Consider the following 24,388-nt stretch of genomic DNA (forward strand, 5'->3'; position numbering starts at 1 on the left):
GACCAGAGGCGGTGCGGTGCCAACTTCTGTTCCAGTCGACTAACATTTGGGTCTTGATTACCCTCTAAGCTTTTGCTCTGTGCATCTTCATTTATTTTTGGACTCATTAGCTGTTGTAATCCTGATTCCTTGATCCTTCAATAAATGCTGGGAGATGTTTTGAAAAGAACAATCTTGTGTCGCACTTGTTGGACTCAAACATGCAGACAAGTGCCTTCTGAGTGGGAAGGCCTTTCTGCCTCTTCCTCCTCCCCCTCAATTCTGTTAATACCCACAACAAGCAATACTGGCTTGAAACCTTGAGCAGGACCAAGCCCAGTCCCCTCATGCGGATGACCGGCTGGGTAGAGATGGAGGAGAAGGGGGATGCAGGTAGAAGCAGGGGTGGCGGGTGAGCTCACAAGCAAACTTTTTTTGTTGCTATGGATTAAAAAGAGGGACATGAATGTGCTTTTTACTTGTGTAGCCTGTGGCTGAGGTTTGGGTAGGGGTGGGTGATATTCATAAACAGTAGTAATTAAGTCTGCCAGCAGATGGCGACAGATGATTTGTTTTTATGTCTCAGCACCCCCCAAGATTCTGGGGCTAACGGTGGAGGGCAGTGAGCAGTCAGGATTAAGAGCTGTATGTCAAGTCCAGGGCTCCCCACTGCCAGATGTCCAATGGCTCAGCAAGGTTGACTCCCTGGAGGTTTTTTTGGCTGGATCATTAGCCCAGGAACCCAAGCACAACCACCATGTAGTTAGCCAGCTGACAAATGTGGCCGCAGGTCAACAGTACACCTGCAGTACATCCAACCCACTAGGGCGAGATCAGTCGACCTTGTACATGGTGGCCTTCCAAGCCCAACTACCTGAACTTGGGGCCCCAACTTATGTGTTTCTACTTATCTCTATGTCTCTGGTGCTCAAAGTCTTCCTCCTGGTAGGGACTTTGATGTTGATAGTTCGGGAAGTTCAGCAGAAATTAATCTGCTGGAAAGAGACTCCCATCAAATGATGTTGATGTTTCTTAATATTACACATAATAGATTAACAAAATAAATGTCTGTTTATTTTTTCTTTGTGTAACACTTAGATCTCTAAACACATGCTACCCAAAGAGTTAAAACATTAAAGATGATTGATTATCTGATTCAATGACAAACCAAAGTAATCAATATTCCATTCATTTCATGTATCAGATAAATAAATCTCTCTTTCTCCCTCTCTCTCTTTGAGTTTGCTTCTCATATTTTCCTTCTGAATATTTAAATCAGGATTTTATTATAGTTCATCTTTTGTGATTAATGTTCTGGAGCTTTTTGGCATCCATTCTTCTCTACCATGGATCCAGCATGATCTATCAGTGCCAGCAAAGGTGGTTTCCTGACAGTGACGGTCAAACATGGAAAGAGATTATATACCGTAAATTTTGGATTACAGACTGCACCTGATTAAAAGCCGCATAATCTAATTTTAGAAAGAAAATCTATTTTGTACTTATACAAGCCGCACCGGATTTTAGGCTGCAGGTATCCAACGTAGTAATATGAAAAATTAGATCGAAAACATTCAGTACCGGTATATGTTTTTATTACCGTAAGAAACGAGTCACTGACGAGTGACAAACAGACACCTCTAAAATCTACTATTTCCTAAAGGATTAAAACAACCTTTCCTGAGACAGTTTACCTGGCATGACAGAATTGATATCAGTGATGATCTAATGCTGATGACACACTTCCGGTTGTCAGCCTATTGACTGGCATTTTTCCTCACATCGGAAAGAGCAAGAAGCCACTGAAAGTGCTGTGGTGGTTGCTGTTGTCCCAGATCTGAGTGTTGTGCCACAACTGTAATGACAGTGTGTCTCCCTGTTCCAGCAGCAGGGCAGCACCATTTGATGCTGTATCACTGCCTTCTCCAGATGGTTGCTCATGGGCAATCAGTTGGATCTGTATACCATTTTTGTAAAGAACGGCACTCATGGGGAAGTTTGTAGGAGCGTTAGCTGTGAATCGAATGTAGTAAACTCCACGTACAGGTGCTGTGAACATACCTGAGGACAACAGAAGGGTTGTGGGTTATTTTGAAAGGCAACAATTTCCATTGTAATTCTTTACCTCACTGCAACAAAACATGGTCATTTAAACAGTAAGGTATTCCAACTCAGTCAGTATGTTGTGCTCCAAGAAGGTAAAATATTTTCATCACTACATTTTCCCTCCTAAATTTAAAAGAACAGCTGTTGCATGTTGAAAATTGTCACTCACCTGTCTCAGAGTTGTACGCCTGTCCAATATTTGTCAAAATGTCTTTATAGATAAGTGTTTTGCTTCCGGAAGTTGTCTTCTGAAGACCATTACCCCCAAGAGAAACAGCAAATGCCACCTTTGGCACATCTGCAGAAAAGAAGAAAAAGTAACAACAGAATATTTTAATTTTTGAAATTTTGCAAAATCACAACCATAATAGGTGGTTGTTGATTCTCATTTTAAGGTGACACATAAATAATCAAACATTGGCTGGACAGGCATCCATCATGCAGTGCTTACTGAGCATTTGGCAGTTACGGACCTTGCTTAAGCTCGCTGTAATGTTTAGTCAACAAAATTAAGTCCATTGGTAAACAGAGGAGTACTTAAAATTGGGGTGAGGAAAGCTGAGAAGGACTGGAGTTTTCAGGAAAAATTATATACAGTGTTTTTTTTCTTCTTCACCACTTTATCACTTTCAGGGTCATAGGGAGGGTGCTGGAGACTACCGAAGCTGCATATGGACAAACACAGGTACTATGGAACGGACCACCACCTCAGCTAACTGGGCCATCACCTCAGTTAACCAAGCAACCACTTAGGCTGAACAGGACACTACCTCAACTGATCGAACCACCACCCCAGCTGACCAGATCAAATGGCCAGTCTGTTGTAGAGGATAGAACAACTGCAGCACAATGATCTTATCAGTCAGTACTAGGCTAACCAGGCTATGAGGATACGCAGTGTAGGATTACTCGGAGGTCACCTAAATGTACGGAGCTTGGCGTCAAAAAAGGGTCAAATAGAGCAATTACTGATTAATTTTAAAACTGATTTCTTGGGTTTGTCTTAAAACATGGTTATCACCTTTGTCTCTTAAAGTCATCATTAGAATGCCTGGAAACAATACCTTCAGAAAAGACTGATTAGAGGGGAAAGGCGCAGGTGTTCTTCTATATGTTAAAAATCACCTCAAATGTCATCAACTGGAACTACCTACTGAGATCCAGTTGGAATATATTGGTGATCACACCACACTTTATATAAGTATGACCTTTACATTATCTATGTATCTAAAACAAACCAAAGTAGATTTCTATGACCAACCTTAAAGTTATTTAATTTATGTGACCACAAGACAGATTTCATCTTAGTAAGCAATTTTTTCATAAATTGAGACAAAAAATAAGACAGATGAAAACTTTAAAGCATTACTGACAACTATGGCTTAACTCAGTTTATAAATACACCAACCACAATAACCAACCAATCACAAACTAAACATTGACCTGTTGTTTACAAACCAACACTACATAAATCACCATCACTTGCAGCTTTGTAACTGGAATATCTGACCATAATGCAGTTGTCTTCCATAGAAAACTTTCTAAAAAGTGATTCCAAAGTTAATTTCAATATCCATAGAATAACAGGTCAATGAATAATAATATACCAGTAATTCCCAAAAGTTAGCAACGCATTTTAACCTCACATTAAATGAACTGCATTGGATTGCAACAGACGACCTAGATTTAAGTATATTTAAGTATTTTTCAACTAAAATTGTGGCCAAAATGGCAACATTCTCTAAAGGGGGAAGAAAAAGGGAAAAAACAATCATCCATGGTTGGCTCCAGATTGCATACAACTAATAAAAAGAAGATATCATCTTAAAGTTGCGCTAAAATCAAGGTTAACTGTAGATAAGCAAAAGCTTACATCTGTAAGCAACAAAGTCCCTCAGATAATACGGAAGGCTAAGGCAAACTTGTGAATATCATCAACAATGCAAAAGGAAAAAGTAAAAAAAAACGGAACATAAAGAAACTTACTGGCAAACAGAACAAAAAAAGATAAGATGAAGATAGAAATAAACATCAATGTAAAATTGACGACAAATCGCAATAGAATTTGTACAGAAATTAACAACTTTTTCATAGACTTTGTTCAAGAAATATCTCAAATGTTCCATCCTCCTGAGTATGCATCCATCCATAATCAGTAAACTGACCAGCTCTAAAGCTAATGATGATTTTGATCTTGAGGTCAGTTTCAAAACAGAGCATAAAAACACAAAAAAAGAGCATAAAAACACTACTGTCATCTCCCATGTCTTCCTATGTCATTATGTCTTCTCATTTTGTTTTCTATTATGTTTTGTGCTGCATGATCACTTGCCCATGCGCCATTGTCTGTCTAGATGTTTTTTGTTAATATTTAAAGATTAACTGTGTCTAATGTGTAAGTGAACTAAAGTTACATCATGAGTGGGTGTAACCCTACATTTTAAAATGTTACTAATTTTATGATGCTGGCATGTTACCTCTTACCCAGGGACAATGGATGAAAAATAGCTTTATTTATGCTAATACTGGCACATTTACAGAAATGTTGATTAATGTGTACTCTCCCTGATAATAAATCAAATAAAAAGTGCTGGCATCCAGTAGTGGGTCAGTAAAAGTGGTTTGTCAATCCTGAAACTCACCTCTGACTAATCTCAACTCTCTCTCTGCAGCCTCCAGGTGCTCTTTGAGACCTAAAAATACAGAGAAACAAAACAGAATCAGAAAAGTTTAACAAAATCCCACTAATAAAATTGATGGAAACTTTATCAAGAGAACGGTGAGAATTTTGATGAAAGTAGCAACAACAAGCAACTTCATACCCTGATTTTCTGCCTGAAGCTCTTTTACTGAAGTCTGAAGGGTCTTAAGTTCAGCATTAAAGTCCATTTCAGTTGTTCGGTTATCCACCCTAAAAAATAAATGGCCACCCTTAGGCATCAGCATTCAATTATAATTACAGGGGTTCAAAAAATTCACAGAGGAATGTGCACTTAAAGTTTTCATTACATGTCTTGTAGAAATTGTAGAATTAAAATTGTCACAAAAGTTAGGAGGGGATTTCTTCTCATAGTGCTATATTGTGAAGGGGGTTCTTATAGTGGGTCTGCTCGTCTTTGTAATATATTGGGTACAATGATTGTGGTACCTCAAATTCTGTTGGTGTATTGCTAGTGTAAGGGGCCACTGTAGTTTCTTTTGCCATACTTACATAGAAAATAGTAGGAAGCCACTGAAGGTACTGTGGTGGTTGCTGTTGTCCCAGATCTGAGTGTTGTGCCACAGTACCATCTTCAGTCGGTCTCCCTTCTCAAGCATTAGTGCAGCACCATTTGATGCTGTATCACTGCCTTCACCAGACATCTGCTCATGTGCGATCAGCTGGATCTCATCATTATTTTTGTATAAAACTGCACTCTTTGGGAAATTGTTCGGTCCATTGGCTGTAAAGCGGATGTAATACACTCCACGGATTGGTGCTGTAAAAACACCTGGAAAGGAAACAAGAAGCCACAATGATAATAGACACAAACTGCTGGATATTATGAACAATGGCAGCCACCCTCTGCACACCGTCATCAGCAACCAGAGGAGCCTATTCAGTGAAAGACTGCTCCTTCAGAAGTGTCGGACCAACAGGCTCAAGAACTCTTTTGTCCATCATGCCATCACACTCTCCTCACTTAGCGGAAGGAGGACATAGAGCACGGAGGACAGTTAAAAGGGGGGTAACCATCTTACACTTACTTTTGTGACACACATGCACACACAGAAATGGACACGTGCTGCAATATAGTTGATGTATATATTCATATGAGTGTGTATATATATATATATATATATGTATATGTGTGTGGGTGTGTGTGTGTGTGTGTGTACACAAAAAAAAAAAAATCTCTTCCTCGCCTTCCTGGGTGGTGCCTCCTTCCTTCAGACTCGGGCCCTCTACCAGAGGCCTGGGAGTCTGAGGGTTCTGCGCAGGATCTTAGCTGTTCCTAGGACTGCGCTCTTCTGGACAGAGATCTCTGATGTGGTTCCTGATATCTGTTGGAGCCATCTACTCAGCTTGGGTGTTACTGCCCCTAGTGTCCCGATCACCACTGGGACCACTGTTGCCTTCATGCCCCACATTCTCTCCACCTCCTCCTTCAGCCCTTGGTACTTCTCCAGCTTCTCGTGTTCCTTCTTTCTGATGTTGCTATCACTTGGGATTGCTACATCTGCCACCACCACTATCTTCTGGTGTTTATCTATCACCACGCTGTCAGGCTGGTTGGCCACCACCATTGTCAGTCTGGACCTAGAAGTCCCACAGGATCTTGGTCTTGTTCTCCAGCACTTTCGGGGGTGTCTCCCACCTGGACCTTGGGACCTCCAGTCCATACTTAGTGCAGATGTTCCTGTACACTATGCCAGCCACCTGGTTATGCTGCTCCATGTATGCCTTGCCTGCTAACATCTTGCACCCTGCTGTGATGTGCTGGACTGTCTCAAAGGCATCTCCACACAGTCTGCACAGGTCTTGTCTGATATGGTAGACCCTGGCCTCTATTGCTCTGGTGCTCAGGGCCTGTTCTTCTGCAGCCATGAGTAGTGCCTCTGTGCTGTCTTTCAGTCCAGCCTTTGTCAGCCACTGGTATGTTTTCTCGATATCAGCCACTTCCTCAATTTGTCGGTGGTACATTCCATGCATGGGCTTGTCCTTCCATGATAGCCCCTCAGATTCCTCCTCCTTGATGGGCTTTTGTTGCCTGGGGCATTCACACAGCAGTTGGTCAGTGGGGGCCATCTTCTTGATGTACTCTCGGAGGCTTGTTGTTTCCTCCTGGACAGTAATTCAGACACTTACTAGTCCTCGGCCCCCTTCCTTTCACTTTGTGTACAGCCTCAGGACACTGGACTTAGGGTGAAACCCTCCGTGCATGGTGAGGAGCTTTCTTGTCTTGATGTCAGTGGCTTGTATCTCTTCCAGTGGCCAGGGTATTATGCTAGCAGGGGATCTGATTACTGGCAGGGCGTAGGTGTTTATGGCCTGGATCTTATGCTTACCATTCAGCTGACTTTTCAGGACCAGGGTTAGCCACTCTGGGTGGTCCCCTGATGTTAGCAGCTGGTTTATCTCTCTCTACACAGCTGACCATCAGCTCAAGGTTTCTTCCTGTTAAAGGGGAGTTTTTCCTTGCCACTGTTTGCTTGTTGGGGGTTAGGCCCTGGGATTCTGTGAACCGCCTAGAAACAATTTTGATTGTAACAGAAGATTGATTGATTGATTGATTGATTGATTGAGTGATTGATATATGCACACAAACGTTAACATGTAAAAACAGATTTGACAAACAGAATGGCCCAAAGCCATTAAGAAATTTAAAAAGCCACAAGAGCATTGATATTGAAACAAATGGGGAGCCAGTGGGTTGATTTTAAATGTGGTGAAATGTGGGCCCACCCTCTGGTTTTAGTGAGCACACATGCTGCTGGAATTTGGAGTAGTTGTAGATTAGAGATTATCTGATTGAGAATGACATAGTGCAGCACATTACAGTAATCCAGGTAACATGAGATAAAAGCATGCAGCATTTAAAATGCATGTCATTTAAAATCTTGAAAGGGGGCATCTCTGTACTGTAGTTTGACCTAAAACCAGACTTATAGCTTTCTAAAAAAAAGACTTTTTTTACATTTTTGAGTTTCTGGTTTTTTTTTTTTTTAAATACTACTACTACTACTACTACTACTACTACTACTAATAATAATAATAATAATAATAATAATAATAATAATAATAGGACAAAAACAAGTTCTGTAAAGTTTTACTTTGAAACTATAAGTTGTATACAGGCCAATAATTAATGAGTTAAATGAAAAATATTACTTCATTCATTCATTAAATGTCCATTGCTGCAACCCAACCACTGCTCTGGAATCACATTTCATGAATAAGGTTAGTCCAAAATGCAGCTAAAAGAATGTAAGAAGGTTCCAAAAACTCATATTCTTTCTGAACCTTTTCAACAATCAGCAACTTTATTTTAGAATTACCTTCAGATAATATAATTTGCAGGAAAAAACACATCTAAAGCCAGTTAACTTTAGTTAACTTCAATCTACCTGATGCAAAATACAATGATTTTATTTTGCACATTCAAATCAAATCAGATAAATATGATGTATGTTATATTACGAGAAGTTTCAAAGTTAGAGTGCCATATCTGAATTACAGGTACTGAAATGCTCTGACCTGTCTGTGAGTTGTAAGCCCCGCCCACATTGGTCAGAACATCCGCGTAAATGAGGTCTTTGTTTCCACTTGTTGTCTTCATGAGACCATTTCCTCCCAGTGAAGCAGCAAAAGCAATTTGAGGCGTTTCTACCATGAAGGACATAAAGTAAATAAACATGTTTATTAAAGTTTAATAACTTTTAAACAAAATTATGAGAGTATGAAATTTTGGATGATTACAGCAACTAACTTATTTTTTGTGTGTATTCATTTTTTTAAAATTAAAATTGGTTAAATTATCATCATTACTGATAAAAAAATGACAAATATATGAATTCAATACAATTCAATTTTAAAACCTGAGACTGATGAGGAACATTATGCAGAGTATGACATTATCACAGACACATACAGAAAAGCACCGTGCTGAAATATTAAATAATGAATCTAACTTCAATTTATTTATAAAGTTTGAGGTTTTACTCCTCATTGAGATTTTTTTCTGCCCGTCATTGTGCACAAAGGATTAACCGTCTTTGTTCATTGCAATACCTTTTTGTTTGTTTTTCTTACCTTTTATTCTCTTCATTTCAGTTTCAAATTCTTTAAGACGTTCAGTCATTACTACAAAACAAATGACAAAACAAATCAAATTTAAAATATTTAAAAGAAAGTTGATATTTGCAATTGAATGCATTAACATAAAAAGCTCTAATCAGTTTTTTAGGTTTGTGAACTCTCTAAATTAATTCACAAAACTATCTGCTTTTTATTAATAACCAAAATGCAATTACATTAAAAAAAATATTTAAATTGACATCATCATTTCCTGTGTAAATTATTAATATAATTTGCTCAGGTTTGAGCTAAGGATTACCATGTACATATTAAAGCGTACTGTATACCTTGTTAAAATGTAAGACATACACTTGCTTGACACTGCTGTTTGTTAAAAGATTACGTTGTTTACTTCAGAAATACATTTATGTCATTATCCAATTTTCTTGTAGCAGTGCTGGTAAATAATCTGAGTTTATAACTGAGAATTCTACCTGTCTTGTCAGAGAGTAGTATTATCTAGTATTTAATCAAATATAATATGGGTGCAGAATTTGTTTACCTTCTGTGTCTTATAGCTAGTTTTATATATAGTTTTAAAATTGCTGGGTGAAAAAAAACTGAACTTTTTTATCTGAATGAATGCAATTTTATGTGTTCAGTGACATTGAGAAATCACACTGAGTCTACATACACCAGGACCAAAGTTGAAGAAATATTACACATTCTGAGCAGAGTAGTCACACATTTTCTAGTTCAGTTTGTTGTTTCATTAATTGTTACACTAATGAGCAAAGAATTGCAGAGACTCTCTCATAAACAACCCTTAACTGGCTGTGCCTTTACCTTTTCTCTCAGTTTGTAGAGCCTCTAGGATGTCCTGCATCTTTCTCAGCTCAGCGTGACCCTCAGTAGGCTGGGCGAAGGGTACCTGGGCCAAGCAAGCAATGGCCAGCAGCACAACAGACATGTAATGGCACATGTTGAGTTAGAATGATAAAAACCATCGCTGCCTTTTAAATCAACCCAATCTGCCCAGGTCTGTCTTGACTCACTATTGGCTGTTGCAAAGATCACTTGGTCAATCTGAATCAATTCAGTTGGGAGTCACCGCCCACTAATGCCCATAAAAGGAACTGCAGCAGGGCCCTGTCGACAGAGCAAAAAGCAGCAAAATGCCGAAAGCAAAATGCCCAAATCTTGCCTCCACGCCTGATTTCTGACGGCGTGTTGAACAATCAAGAAAGGATGGCTAACACGCTTGATAAAATTGCCTCAACCCTGATGACTATAGCCAACACACTTAAAGAAATCAACGAGAATGTAAAAAAAAAAAAAAGAATGTAAAAAAAATAAACGTGTAAAAGCTGTGCTCTGAAACCGGTCTCTCTTATTTTTTCTTTTTGAAGTGAATCAAGACTGTTAGACTGAAATTGTGACAATAATGCATTTTATTCACAAACGGGCAATTAATTGCGCTCGAACGTGAACCGCGTGCCTACAGTCTGGCCCCATCATTGCGTCAGGACGCACATCCTCACGGGATTGTGGCTGAAGGGGAAGAGGGACACCACGCTTCATAGCGATGTTGTGCAGGACACAGCAGGCCATGATTATCCTACAGACCTGTAATGGTGAGGGAGAGTCATAAGTTAGATGAATAAACGTAATCTAAGCAGATTTTATAACAAAAATAAATAATTACCTTCTCCGGTTTGTACAGCAATTTGCCACCTGCTGTGTCCAAACACATCCAGCGCCCCTTTAAAATGCCGATGTTGCGTTCACCGTCCAGGTACGGGAGGCTGACTCCATCGCTACTTTTAAGATCAGAATCAAAACCTACCTCTTTGAAAAAGCTTATTGTTACTAATTCAGTAGTTCCAGTTACTATCATAGACAGACAAATTATCATACTTAGGGGGTCGTCTAATCGTTAGGTCACATCTTAGTTATGCTGTTATAGGCCAAGGCTGCCGGGGTCCGGAAACATGATCACCTGACAGGCCTCTGTCACTCCACTGGGTCATGGTTTCCTCTCCTTTCCTCTCCTTTCCTCTCCTCATCAAGCAGACTAGTTATGCTGATTCTTGTGTAGTTTTTCTGCTTCCCCCCCCCTATTTATTTACAGGTATTGCCGCTCTCGGAGCTGCATAATGACCTCCAGCCCCGCTGAAGTGATTGTATATCATATTATTTGTGTGTGTTTCTGTGCTCTGTGCCTCTCCTCTCCTCTCCCCCTCCTTCTCCTTTTCCTCTCCCTCTCCTCTCCCTTCCTCTCCTCTTTCCCCTCCTCCTCCTTCTCCTTCTCCTTCTCCTCTCCTCTACCTCCTCTTCACTCTACTTGTCCTCTCCTCTACCCCTCTCCTCTCCTCTCCTACCTATCCTATCCTCTACCTGTCCTCCCCCTTCTCCTCTCTCTTTACCCAGCCGGCCATCAGCAGGAGGGTCCCCCTACATGAGCCTGGTCCTGCTCAAGGTTTCTTCCTGTTAAAGGGGAGTTTTTCCTTGCCACTGTTGCTTGTCTGGGGTCAGGCCCTGGGTTTCTGGAAAGCGCCTTGAAAGAATTTTGATTGTATAAGACGCTATATAAATAAAGATTGATTTGATTTGATGATTTGATTCGATGGTGGAGCGACTGCGCGCATGCATTTGATTGAATAAAATTTCCTGTGGAGTCTGAGGGTTGGTCAGTGGTGTCAACAACCAAGGAGCCAGGGCATATACTCGATCCCCTAATAAAATAAATCAAGATAAAATCAAATAAAAAGACAGTTTTGGCATGGTTTCCAATTTGGTTGATTAATGTTAAGTCATTGGCACATTTACGTAATTTTAAAATTCTGTGTAAATCACCAAAAATAGGAAATAAATAAATAAATAAATAAATAAATAAATAAATAAATAAATAAATAAATATGACAGAATTATCATTGTAATATTGAATTTTATTGAACTGCACAAGAGAAGAAAACACAACCATGCCAACATGTCGGCACTGAAATGTGCGTAAGAGTACTCCTGAGTGTTCGTAGGATTTGTTCTTACCTATGCATAAATCCAGGATGAGAAGAAAATCATGAATGCCACAATCTTCGTAAAATGTTCGTAAGTGGGACTTAAGAACAAATTTGTGTTACGCATCCTCAGCAGGAGAAGCACCTCCTTGCTCATCCATGGCTTCTGATTGGGTGGTGGTGGTGATGTGGTCCAGAACAGAACAGGTGAGATTGTTAATATCGGCATGTGAGCCACAGATGACCTGGGAACTAAACATACTTCAGTCTATGTGTTGAAACCCATCCTGGAGTACAGAGTCTGCCCCTGCCAGCTACACCTTGATGGTCTTGACTGACAGCCTGACATGGTTGATGAGGGGTGAATGCTTGGGTGTGAGGAACAAAGAGAGGTGATCTGATTGTCCTAGGTGGGGCAGGGGTGTTGCTGTATAGGCACCAGCCACTCCATCGACAGAAGATTACAACATGTTTTGTCATTCCCTAATGAGTACCTCATGTCGCCAACTTTCTGAGACGAAAATAAGGGAGATGTTGCATAGGAGGGAGGGGAGAGCGGAGTATAAATTTATAGCATATAAAATATGTATAGTTATTGTATGTTAGCTCTAAAAAACAATTGCTGATAGAGTGAACCTGTCCCTGTCCAGGTACGGGAAGCTGACTCCATCTCTACTTTTAAGATTAGACTGAAAACCTTCCTCTTTGAAAAAGCTTATTGTCACTAATTCTGTAGTTGCAGTTACTATCCTAGACAGACAAATGATCATACTTAGGAGGTCGTCTAATTATTAGATTAATATCTTAGTTATGCTGCTATAGGCCGAGGCTGCCGGGGTCCAGAAACACGATCACCTGACAGGCCTCTGTCACCCCACTGGCCAATATAAACATGTATAAACATAGATAAATATAGATCATACATCACTAAAAATATGATTTGAAATATCAGAATATATATAACCTGATAAGTGAAGTATCTTTAAAAATCCCTCAAATCTTAACACTGATCATTATAGAGAGCTCTTTAAAACATGAAACGTGATTAAATTTGTATTGATTCTCCAAGTTAAGGCATCAATGTAACGTGAAGTCAATTCCATTCTAGTATTTTTCAGCCCCTCAATATAACCACACAGGTGGGAACATAGTTCTTCACTCTGTCATGGTGCCTGTTTTTGTGTATTGCCTTTTTGTGTTCTGTATTCCTTCCCACTATTTTTTTTTTTTCTCTTTAGCAGAGGATTTGCTTGCAGAGACGGATCACTGCTCCTGATCATCCTTGATTTAAATTCTACTCTTGAAATCACTCCTGTTACCTACTTAGATTACATGAATGGCTCTTTCGACTGATTTAACCTGAGTAATTCACAAAATAGTATAGTAGTAACAATAAAAATAGCAGAAATGGGATTAAAATTACTTGGATAAATATGATGTTTTCATATTTTTTGAAAGGGATAGTTTTCAGTATTTACATCACTGTGGCGATAGCTCAAAAAGGATTTGCTTGTTTTAAAGGTGGCTAAATGGAGGTCAGTGAGCTTGAGGATCACTGACCCTGAGGATAAAACCTTGGCTTGATGGTCTTTGTACCAGATCTAATGTTTGTGCTGCATTGACCTCAGACCATGGTTCAACCCTGCCCTTGGTCAACCTGGGTCAGCAAGTTTGCAGAGACAGCAAAAGAGGATCTAACTTAACACATATAGAATCATTTTAGCAAGATTTAGACAAGATTGGTTGAGTACATTCTGATATTTGTCACAGAAGTTGACTCCACCCCTGCTGGTAGATCAACTGTTTTCATTCCGGGGTTGTAAAATGTGAAGAGATATGAAAGGAGGGAGAGCGTGTTGGTATGTCTTTTCATGCCAGAATATATAGGAAGATAGAAAAAAATTGAATAGAGAATCACGCAAAACATCTTGTCCACTACAGTTTAGTCTATTAATTTGCTTAATAAATAATTTGTTTTTTATAATCAGCACTTGTCATCCAAAGTTATTTTCTTAAATCATTTTATTCAACTTCCTTATCTTTTGTGGAATTTGATTTGGAGGGAAGTTCAAGAACTAAACCATCACTGATTGTTAGGTTCAAACTGTTCATATAGCAATGCTGTAACCACTTATTATCACTGTGGACGGTAGGTTCAAATCATTATGTTTCTTAGTACAATTCTATAGTAAATTTTAATTCCCTATTTTATATTACAAATTAAATTCATATCCCCTGTATTCATGTTCAAAGCTGTATGGACATCCCCTACATAGGTGACACAGGGAGAATAAATTATGTCTCACCCTGTCATGTCACAGGAGACTAAGTTGTCTGTTACACTAACTTACGGGTTTACTATCGTTCAATAGTATCAATGTGGGCCACAACACCATCCAGACAGAAAGAAGATCATCAGGCAGATTGACCACACCATTGGGTACCTGGTGGAAGCAATCAGGCACCATAATTTTACTGAGAAAGGTTGGACTGTTATTATTTGAACAAGAACCTTGCTCGTCTGTCCTTCTCCTCGTGTCCCCGCATTGATAATTCAAAAACACCACAAAGTTTCACACTCAATGATCTTGGATAAAACATGACAGTTTTTAGCTACCTCCTCATTCTGCCTTCTGCCCTGCACCGCTATGCTAATCTACCCAAGCACAGCTCTTTTATCCTTCTGGTAGCTGAGTCTTTGATGGTTCGTGCTTCTTAATGTGTTTGAAGAGGTGCTTTAGTCAATCTGTCCAGACTCTGTCCACGTCGTCTCTCTCACACAGACACACACACACACACATACATTTATTTTACTGTTACTGTCTAAAGATAGAACTTTATCTGTGATTCTGAGAAAGAAAATAAACTATTGTGGAATTGAAGTCATGTCTGACTGTTGATTTGAATGCTTGGAGACAGCAGTGTGTGTGTGTGTGTATGTGTGTGTGTCTGTGTGTGTCTCTCTGTCTCAACACCGTTAAAAATCACACTCACATTTTAGAGGTCCTCATTATCTTCAGGGTGACAGCTTTATGACGAAGGTAATGGCGCAAACACGTTGCATGTTGCTTCTTTAATTCTCGGTTTTGCCTAAAAGAAAAAGGAAATAATAATCATAAAGGATACAATTTTAAAAAATAAAAAAAAACATTATCGCACAAACCTGGTTGATGTTCTCGGAAACAGCGACGGCTTTCCTTCAGTTCCCTTTGTAGTTCACGGAAGCGACGACGACGGATGTGGCTTTCCTCTAGCTCCTCTTCGAGTCTTTGCTGTCTAAGACGAGCCCCTTTCAGTTCCTCTTCGAGGTTCTTGACAGCAAGGGAGGTCTTCTTCTTCCTCAGAGTCGTGGTCTTGGTCTACCTGCCGCAGCGGATGCACTTGCTGATGCGGCTGCTTCTCCACCTGTAGCTGCTGCTCCACCTTTGGCTGCACTTGCTGATGCACTTGCTGATGCGGCTGCTTCTCCACCTGTAGCTGCTGCGCCGCCTTTGGCTGCACTTGCTGATGCGGCTGCTTCTCCACCTGTAGCTGCTGCGCCGCCTTTGGCTGCACTTGCTGATGCACTTGGTGATGAGGCTGAGCCAACAACAAAAAAAAATAATCCATGCAATAACAAATAACAGATCTGGCTGAAAAGATCCTATTTTAGTCAGGTGGCACCATGTGCACTGTCTACATTCTGCATCCTCCTCCATGCATCCACCAGGTCATGAGAATAGACCAGCTGCCTCAGACTGTGTTGAGATGTAGGATGAGGCTCTGAATGAATGCAGTCTAAAAGTTATTACGTGCACTTAAAATCCCCATCCAGTTATAAAAACTCTTCTGAACCACAACTACTAACTTTATCAAAAAAGCTCTTCCTCTCTGTGCCATTGGTGGGAGCATAAATATTAAGAAAAGAGGAAGCCCACTCCATCACTGAGGGTGGTGTTGTGGCTCAGCACTCTTTCTCCCAGTCCTCCTCATTGCCTCCATCATTGTGGACCTCTTGCTATAATAAAACATCAACATGTTTCCTTTGTGCTGTGTCGACCACTAGTGCCTGTTTCCCTGCTTCTCTGGCTCAGTTTGCATTTACCGTTCTAAAAACATCCATAATGAGGGAAAGTTAAAACCAGTGACAGTGAAACAAAAGAAAGAAAGAAATGCCTTTGTGTTTGTTCCGGCCTGCATCCTGCTGTGGCTGTGAGGTGTTTTCTGCCTTCCACAGAGTTTTGTGATTAGTTTTGTACTTTTTTCTGCATGTTATTAATAAAGCTTTTTATTAAGGTGTCCGAAAATGCTGTGCTGCAAGTGGATCCCACCACACCCGTGTCAGTACAATCTGGCCAAAAATGGATGCAGTGCAAGGCCCCTCGCCACTGGCTCACCTCACGAAGATTGCGGCAGTTCTGCAGCAGCATGAGACTATGACAATCACAGCTGCTGCAGAGGACAGAAAAGCAGCATAGATCCATGAACTCACACTAGCTGGGCTAGTAGGACAGCTAAACCACCACACTCACAAGTCAATCTGCTGCTGCCTCTGCTGGTGATGATTCTTCCCCTGTTCATGCCAATGCTTTGGCTCATGTTCCACGGGCATCTGCAGACCCTGAACCTCGGGTTAGAACCCCTACAATGCTATGATGGGGACTGTGAGATCTGCCGCCCTTTCATCACCCACTGCTCACTCCTATTCACTCTGCCGTCCAGCACCTTCACCACAGAGGAAGCAAATGTGGTGTTTGTCATTAACTACATGACCAGCAGAGCGTGGGTATGGGGAACAGCTGAGTGGGAGAGGCATTTGTTTTCCTGTGCTTCATTCGACCGGTTTGCTGTAGAGCTGCACAAGGTATTTGGATTAGAATCCTGTGGTGCAGAAGTATCTGGTGGGCTCATTGGACTGAGGCAGGGAGCACATACGGTGGCGGATAATTCCATAGACTTTCTTACAAAAGCCAGCCAGAGCAGTTGGAATAGTTCTGCTCTTTGTGATGCTTTCCACCATGGACTAGCTGACTACATTAAGGATGAACTTCTTCATTTCAAATTTATTCAACAGTGACAAACTTTTCATTTGAAACATTAAATGTGGCTGAGATCTGTTTATTTTTATTTTTATTTTTATTTTTTTAACATAAGTCACACAGGGACATTGTTTGCCCAGAACACAGGTCTGTTTGTTGAGATGAAGTAAAGGGAACTATTACCGTCGAGATATGTCTTTAAGGCAAATATTTGTTGGTACAAGAAACCTGTTTTAATCTCTTCCTCACCATTCAACCAAAATACATAACAGTCTCTTCTGTTGAAGCATTTTCTTTGAAAGTTCATTTGTTCTCAGCATGATGGCCAATCTACTCTCTGTGCGGTACACAGCATTACTAGGGAAGCCTGAAAAATTTATTTCAAGAATCACTGCTCTGGATATCTGTAGAATAAACTACAGCAGCAAAAAGCCATCTTCAGGTGACTATTTGCAACAAAGTCTTGTGCCAACAATGCATTACCAGAAGAGTTTACCCAGGTAAGGAGTTAAGGATAAAATGAATCATAGCCATTTTCTTCAGATTTATATTTACTTATTACACAGATAAATGTGAAATAATATTGGAAACACACAGTTATTGTTACAAATAGTTGCCTTCAATATTTCCTGTGTTTTAAACCTTTTTATAAGTTTAAAAAATGACCCTTGAAAAAAATGTAGATTTTCTGTTGTAGGACAGAATACTCTGTTTCATCTCAAGTCTGACCTGTAAATAGTAATTATCTGGCAATATTATTTCCTCAGTGATATTTCTTAACATAGGATGGAGACCAGAAAAAGCATTAATCTTTTTAAAAACAGGCTTCCTATACCAAACCTTGAGGACACTATGAGGTTTTTAGCTGTGAAGAGACCTTTGTTGAGTGATCACCAGTTCAGGTAAATTCCCACACTGATATTTCAACATTTTCTCGATAACATATACACCACATGCATTTTTTCTCCTATATGTAACCTCCAATTCCTATAATATGATTTATTATTAGAAGCAATTTAACAAATATCCTAAATTCAGCCAATAGTTGGGATGGGCCAGGGTAAAAATAATTCTCCAAGTGTAACTGCAGAGACAAGGGATTGTGTATCTTGTAAAACAAGTATGCCTACTTGCAAAATGTTAGATTCAACTATTTTAATTGTGCATATTTTCTAGCTGAGTACCACAGGTAGCATTCAACTAGAAGTGCATAGCGTTTCTATCACATAAAATGTCACAAATATTACTCATATTATGATTTATCAATATTTACACGAACAGTTTTGAATAGAATATGTGCAGAATTTGCTTAAGTAACAAAATCAAGATTCTAGGTAGTCTCTGGTCAACTCTTGCATCTGCAAATGACTCTATCAGGCATAATATCTCCAGTTATTCTGGTTAAGTTCTGTCGGGCACAGATGAGGTCAGCCAGAAAACAAAGTGATTATTAGGTCACTGACAGGAAAACAGGCAACAGAATAACACTAGAAAGTCTGGCATCAAGCTTAAAGCAATGTGGCAGTGAGTGTGTGCAAGGCTGATGAGCTGAATGGAATGCAGGTGTGATCCTGTCCCTGACCCTCAGAGCCGGTACAGTCCTCCACAGAAATCTCCTCACCATTATGGACACAGGTTCTCTTGGCCAGGGTGTTAGGATGTGATTCAGACAGGACCTGTAAGCAGACAACAACAGCTGATGGTGTTAACACAAAACTTTATGAACTTAGAGAACTGCACCACGTGGTGAAAAGGTGTGTGGAGTGCAGCTCGTTCCTCCGAAAGAGGGGCGCGTGGTGACCTAGGACGAGACGTGAGATAAACGAGGAAAGTTACTAGAAGGAATGAAATACGAGAAGATATCATTGGTCCATGTTTACCACAAAGCCGGTGAAATGATCAGACGCTGGTGATTGGGAGGCAGCAGCTTTTGAAGCGTGTAGATTGCTAACCAGCTGCGACGGTCACCAGTGAATGGTACCCAGGTGAATCCACCACGCCCCCAGCGAGAAAACCAGGAAAACAAAACTCAAACAAAAGGCACCAACACAAAGGCCATGGCAGTACTGGCCCGCTGGCCCGGTTGATAGGCAGGGGCTGGAACACAATGGTGGTTGGCCAGCCTCTAATTCTGTTGGGAGGAATGCAGAAGGGCAGATCAGATCTCCCTCCACACACATCTGCAATGACTCAGATTGGCCCGGACAGATGGCACTGCCACTTCATCCTCCTGGAATTCAAACAATGGTGCTTGGTACACCAGGGTAGCCATTAAGGGCGACACTCCAGTGGCAGAAGAGACCAGCGAGTTATGGGCATACTCCACCCAGGGTAGGAATGAACTCCAGGAAGCAGGGTTTCGGGCCACACTGACCACACAGAGGCTCCCAGCACAGCGCAGAAAGCTCTCCAGACTTGGGAAGTGATTTGGGGTCTGCGGTCTGACACAATATCCTTAGGGAGACAAACAACCTGTTGGACCAGGAGATCCCCAATCTCTGCTGCAGAAGGGAGTCTTGTGAGAGGAATGAAGTGGGCAGCCTTGGAAAAACGATCAACCATGGTGAGGATGGCATTATTCCCATCCGAAGACTAGTGACAAAGTTCACTGCAATGTGTGACCAGGGGCACCGAGGGATGTCTAGCAGATTGAGAAGGCCAGCAGGAGATTGGTGGGAGGACTTTCCACGGGCACAGACTGAACAGGCCGCTATTGGACAAGCCTTGGCATCTCGAGCCATAGAGGGCCACCAGAAGCATTGCCTAAGGGTGAGAGGGGTGTGACTCAACTGCATGGGTTCAAAGATCAGGAGGAAAGGCAGGACAAAAAGAACTTAAATCCTCCATACTGCCTGGTTGGTGAGGAATTGTGCCATGGGTCCTCTCTCGAGCCTGGATGCAGAAATCGATTCTTAATGCCAGTTCTATGAGGCCATCTAGTTACTGTGACACCTCAGAAATCAGCTAATTCTTAATGTAGTCAGCCAGCCCATGAAGGAAAGTAAAGTGTCAATCAGTGCCATGGAATTAGATCTACTCTGGCTGGCAAGAGTCCGGACGTCGCTGGAGTAATCCACCATAGTTCTCTTGCCCTGCTTAGATGCATCAAGCCATGTGGCATGCTCTTTCTTGCTCCCAAACCAAAAGTCTTCCACAGCTATTCTAAGAAAGCATAGCATGAGACGCTGGCTGGAGACTGTCTCTTATGTTCTGCTGTTACCCACAGACACGTCCAGCCAGTCAGACGGGTGATAACGTGCTTGGCAGGGTACGTGGCTTCCTTAGAAGCTCTCACTTTGGTTCTGGAGGTTTCAGCAACTCCACGGGAGTGGGGGACTGGAGTGAGTACTGCTGTTAGTAGCTGTATTTGGCTGACTAATACAGTGACAGCTTGTCCACTGGCATCTGCTGTTTTTCTGGCTTCAGCAATACATGCCACCATCAGCTGCTGCTGCTGTTGCTGCTGCATCTCCTCAATCTTTTTCAAGGTGGCTCAGAGGGGATTAGATGAGCACTGGGTCCAAACAACAAACTAATGCAAACAACATGTATGGCACCCCATCATCCCAAGCTCCACCTGTATCAAAACAATACCTCTGTACTATTACCTTCATGGTTTGGTGCCATCGTTTCAATGCACCCTGTGATTCTGGGTGTTAAGCAATATTCACCTGCGTGTGACACACCCAAAGCCTGCAATGTGTCGTCTTGTCTCGTTTTCTCCTGCTTATCCGAATCCGGGTCGCGGGGGCAACAGCTTCAGGAGGGATGCCCAGACAGCCCTCTCCCCGGCAACTTCCATCAGTTCCTCCGGGGGGACCCCCAGCCGCTCCCAAGCCAGGCAAAAGACGTAATCCCTCCACCTAGTCCTGGGCCGGCCACGAGGCCTCCTCCTGGTGGGACATGTCTGGGACACCGATAAAGGGAGGCATCCGGAAGGCATCCTGGCCAAATGCCCGAGCCACCCCAGCTAACTCTTCTCAATATGGAGAAGCAGCGGTTCTACTCCGAGCTTCTCCCGGATGTCCGAGCTTTCCCCCCCTTCTCTAAGGTTGAGCCCGGCCAACCTGCGGAGGAAACTCATTTCGACCGCTTGTATCCACGTTCTCGTTCTTTCAGTCATCACCCAACGTTGATGGCCATAGGTGAGGATTGGGACGTAGATCAACCGTTAAATCGAGTACTTCGCCTTCCGGCTCAGCTCCTTCTTCACCATGGCAGATCGGTTAAGCGCCCGCGTCACTGCAGATGCCGATACCAAACCGCCTGTCGATCCCCCGTTCCATACTACCCTCACTCGTGAACAAGATCCCGAGATACTTGAACTCCTCCACCTGAGGCAGGACCTCCTTCCTGACCCAGAGAAGGCACTCTACCTTTTTCTGAGTGAGGACCATGGACTCTGACTTGTGTGAGAAGGATTATTGTTATTGTTGTTATTAGTATTATCTTTAAATGCTATTGTATGTAGACTTTGAGTGTTTGAGGAATGTTGATAGGAAAGGAAGAACATGAGAGTGTCGTAAAAGTGCTGAAGCTGCTTACAATCAAGCTCAGCACTCAGACGTATCCTGTTGGTCAGGATTAGAGAAGTTTGTAAAGATGTCAGAAGACAATGAATTACGATATCCTGTTTAGACACCCATTCTGTTTGCACCAATAAAAGAGGTGAGCGAGCAGCAGACGAACGGAGTTGACAGAGGAAGCTTGAACTGCTGCTCGGCTCCCCCTTTGCAAAGGACTCCAGTTGTTTGCGTGGTTACTCTGAGTCTAGTGAACGAACAGTGCGGGTGATCAAAACTTCATCCTCACACTTGGAGGTCCTGATCCGCATCCCTGCCGCTTCACACTCGGTCGCAAACCGCCCCAGCATGTGTTGGAGGCCCTTGCTCGATGGTACGTCATCCGCAAAAAGCAGCAATGAGGAGCATCAAGCCTGGCTCGAGGTGACCACCACCTAGGATTACCCCAGAAAATAAAGAAAGATAAAATATATTATTTGTTGCTTGTTTATTTACAAAAACTGATCACTAATGATTTGGTCATTATCATTCTAGAAATGTATAATAACTATTTGTTAAAGTTACTGCATGTGTTTGTTTGAACACCGGAAACGTGAATGTAAAGATTTTCAATGAAGAAAAAGAAAATACTGTCACGATAACTGTCAGATATTTACCTAATTCTTCCAACAATGTTTATCATTTTGTAATCTTAGAACCACAGAGAAAATTGCCCAAGACTTCCTGAATGGTGTCGGCAGAGAATTACACAAGGAACTGGTAGCTAAGGATAAAATCAACAACCACACAAGCTACATTTCAGGTGATTTTAACATTCTTATATTACAAAAAAAAAAAACAATTCATACGTACTGATGGATGAATAACTTTCTTTCAGGACCCTGGTTAGACATGCATCTTAAAAATCGCAAATCTTTACTGCACTTCAATATTTTTGGGCTGCTTCCACCAGACCCAAAGACAGAGTATAATCAACAGTTGGTGCGGGCCACCAATCTGCTCTGCTCAACTTTGCACTACATGAAAACACTGCGAGCTGGACTACTGGAGCCAAATGTTTTACACTTCCAGCCTTATGGAGCTCAGATGGTTGATGCCTACCCACTGGACATGTCTTAGTACCATCATGTCTTTAACACAACTCGAATTCCAGGACAGGGCCGAGATGAGCTCTTTACTAATGAGAAAGGCCGCCATATTCTTGTTATGAGAAATGGCAACATGTATGTTTTTGATGTTGTAGACAGGGATGGAAACTTGTTGAAGCCTACAGAGATCCAGGCCCACTTGAACTACATTTTGACTGACCTGACACCAGCACCTGCCTTTCCTATTGGAATCTTGACCAGTGAGAACCGAGACGTGTGGGCCGAACGGAGGGACAAACTGGTAAATTGTGGAAATACAGACAATTTAAGGCTTGTGGACAGCGCTGTTTGCTGTCTCTGTCTGGATGATGCAAGTATGAAGAAGGGTGATGACATGTTACATAGTTTGCTGCTGGCTAATGGCTGCAATCGGTGGCTTGATAAGTCTTTCAGTCTCCATGTTTCAAAATCTGGTGAAGCTGGCATTTGCATGGAGCACTCCTGGGGTGATGGCATGACCATGACTGATATTTTAGAAAAAATCTACAAAGACTCAACAGAGCAGCCGCAGGTGCACCCAGGCTCTGTTGCTTCTGCCGTGAATTCAGCTTCTGCTGTGCATCAGTTACAGTTTAACCTGGACAGTGTGCTGAAGAACGGCATCAAGAAAGCCAATGACAACTTTGATTTACATGTGTCACAACTCAGTATTGATTTTATGATCTTGGTGGAAAGGTGGAAAGGAAACAATGAAGAAAAATAACTTGAGCCCCGACAGTATGGCCCAGCTTGCTTTTCAAATGGGCTTCCTGAGGATGCGTGGACAAACTGTTCCTACGGCTGAGGCATGCAGTATGACGAGATTCAAGCATGGTCGTTTAGAGTTTATTCCATCAGCCACCACCTACACAAAACAATGTTCTAATGCCTTCGTTTGTCAGCAAGACCAACACAGCGTACAACAACTAAAGGCCATGCTCTACCAGTGCTCCAGGTACCACAGGCAGCTTGTCAAAGAAGCATCTATGGGTGAGTTTAACATTTTTGCAGATATAATTTGTGACACCATAAATGCAAAGAAAGGGGAGGAGATACTTTTTAATATTTTAGAACAACCTTCAAAAATTAATTACATCTCACAACGTCACTTCTAATTTGACTAGAAAAGCAAACAAAACAAAAAGGTAAGCCTTTGGTTTTACACATTGGGCTGGAGTCAGTTGAATAGGCGAGGGCTCTCACTAAGAGGGAAGAACCCTTCAAAAAAGAGAAATCAGCCAAAACCACCAAATATTCACTAAGTGCAGAAAAATCCACTTCCCAGATAACCGCAGACCAGACAGGAGAGAGCCTACCACCCGAGCACCACTATCTCCAGCAACTAAAAGAAGCAACTGATAACCAATGGTTAAGAAACAATAACTCCTTTTCTCCCCCCAGCTCCACAGATTATAACCCAGTCACATTCGCCATCAGCCAATTCACTGAATTCACTGATGCTCTAGGGTTGGCAACCCACGGCTGTCGAGCCGCATGCGGCTCTTTAGTGCCTCCCTAGTGGCTATGTGGAGCTTTTTCAAAAATATGATAATGGAAAAGGTGGTGTGAATATATAATTTCTGTAGCAGGAAAAACATGACACACATTCTTAAAGTTTTCCAATGCTGTAAAAATGTGTATAAGAAATATTTAATTTCAACATCTCATTATAACGGAAGTTAAACTTACAGCACCATCTTACAGCAGAGTGGTCATGTGGTTAGTCATTCTCTCCACGATGCTCATTATATATATTAGCCTACTTATCATTTTGAAAGTAGGCTGATATAGCTAATATAGACACTTACAGCATGTGTTGCCTTTATAATAAGGCTTATAT

At 41.6% G+C, this 24,388-nt stretch overlaps 1 protein-coding gene, 1 long non-coding RNA gene and 1 pseudogene across 2 annotated transcripts; 1 reads left to right on the top strand and 2 right to left on the bottom strand.

Annotated features, from left to right (window-relative positions):
* Window positions 1-1,554: 1,554 nt before the first annotated feature.
* Window positions 1,555-9,865, bottom strand: LOC101074900 (uncharacterized). Its single transcript, XM_011619711.2, has 8 exons — window positions 9,710-9,865; window positions 8,879-8,929; window positions 8,324-8,452; window positions 5,297-5,576; window positions 4,908-4,996; window positions 4,728-4,778; window positions 2,255-2,383; window positions 1,555-2,040 (listed from the first exon to the last, which is right to left on the bottom strand). Exons 1-8 carry the CDS (start codon window positions 9,843-9,845, stop codon window positions 1,757-1,759), a joined length of 1,149 nt encoding a protein of 382 aa, XP_011618013.1. The 5' UTR covers window positions 9,846-9,865; the 3' UTR covers window positions 1,555-1,756.
* A 1,696-nt stretch (window positions 9,866-11,561) lies between these two features.
* On the bottom strand, window positions 11,562-15,454 carry LOC115247135 (uncharacterized). Its single transcript, XR_003886181.1, has 4 exons — window positions 15,044-15,454; window positions 14,875-14,970; window positions 11,912-12,046; window positions 11,562-11,598 (listed from the first exon to the last, which is right to left on the bottom strand). It is a non-coding gene; the product is annotated as an uncharacterized lncRNA (long non-coding RNA).
* A 1,765-nt stretch (window positions 15,455-17,219) lies between these two features.
* LOC115247235 (carnitine O-palmitoyltransferase 2, mitochondrial-like) overlaps window positions 17,220-24,388 on the top strand; it is a 40,249-nt pseudogene continuing 33,080 nt past the window's right edge.

The sequence above is a fragment of the Takifugu rubripes genome, chromosome 20 (genome assembly GCF_901000725.2).
Source record: "Takifugu rubripes chromosome 20, fTakRub1.2, whole genome shotgun sequence".
In the NCBI taxonomy this organism is placed as follows: domain Eukaryota; kingdom Metazoa; phylum Chordata; class Actinopteri; order Tetraodontiformes; family Tetraodontidae; genus Takifugu; species Takifugu rubripes.

Bases quoted from the DNA above. Each gene is read 5' to 3' on its own strand.
- LOC101074900 (XM_011619711.2), bottom strand. From the start codon at position 9,845: ATGTGCCATTACATGTCTGTTGTGCTGCTGGCCATTGCTTGCTTGGCC. The intron at 8,930-9,709 runs GTAAAGGCACAG...TTTGTTTTGTAG, and splicing joins TCTACAAACTGAGAGAAAAG to TAATGACTGAACGTCTTAAA. The intron at 2,041-2,254 runs GTGAGTGACAAT...TGTTGTCCTCAG, and splicing joins GGCGTACAACTCTGAGACAG to GTATGTTCACAGCACCTGTA.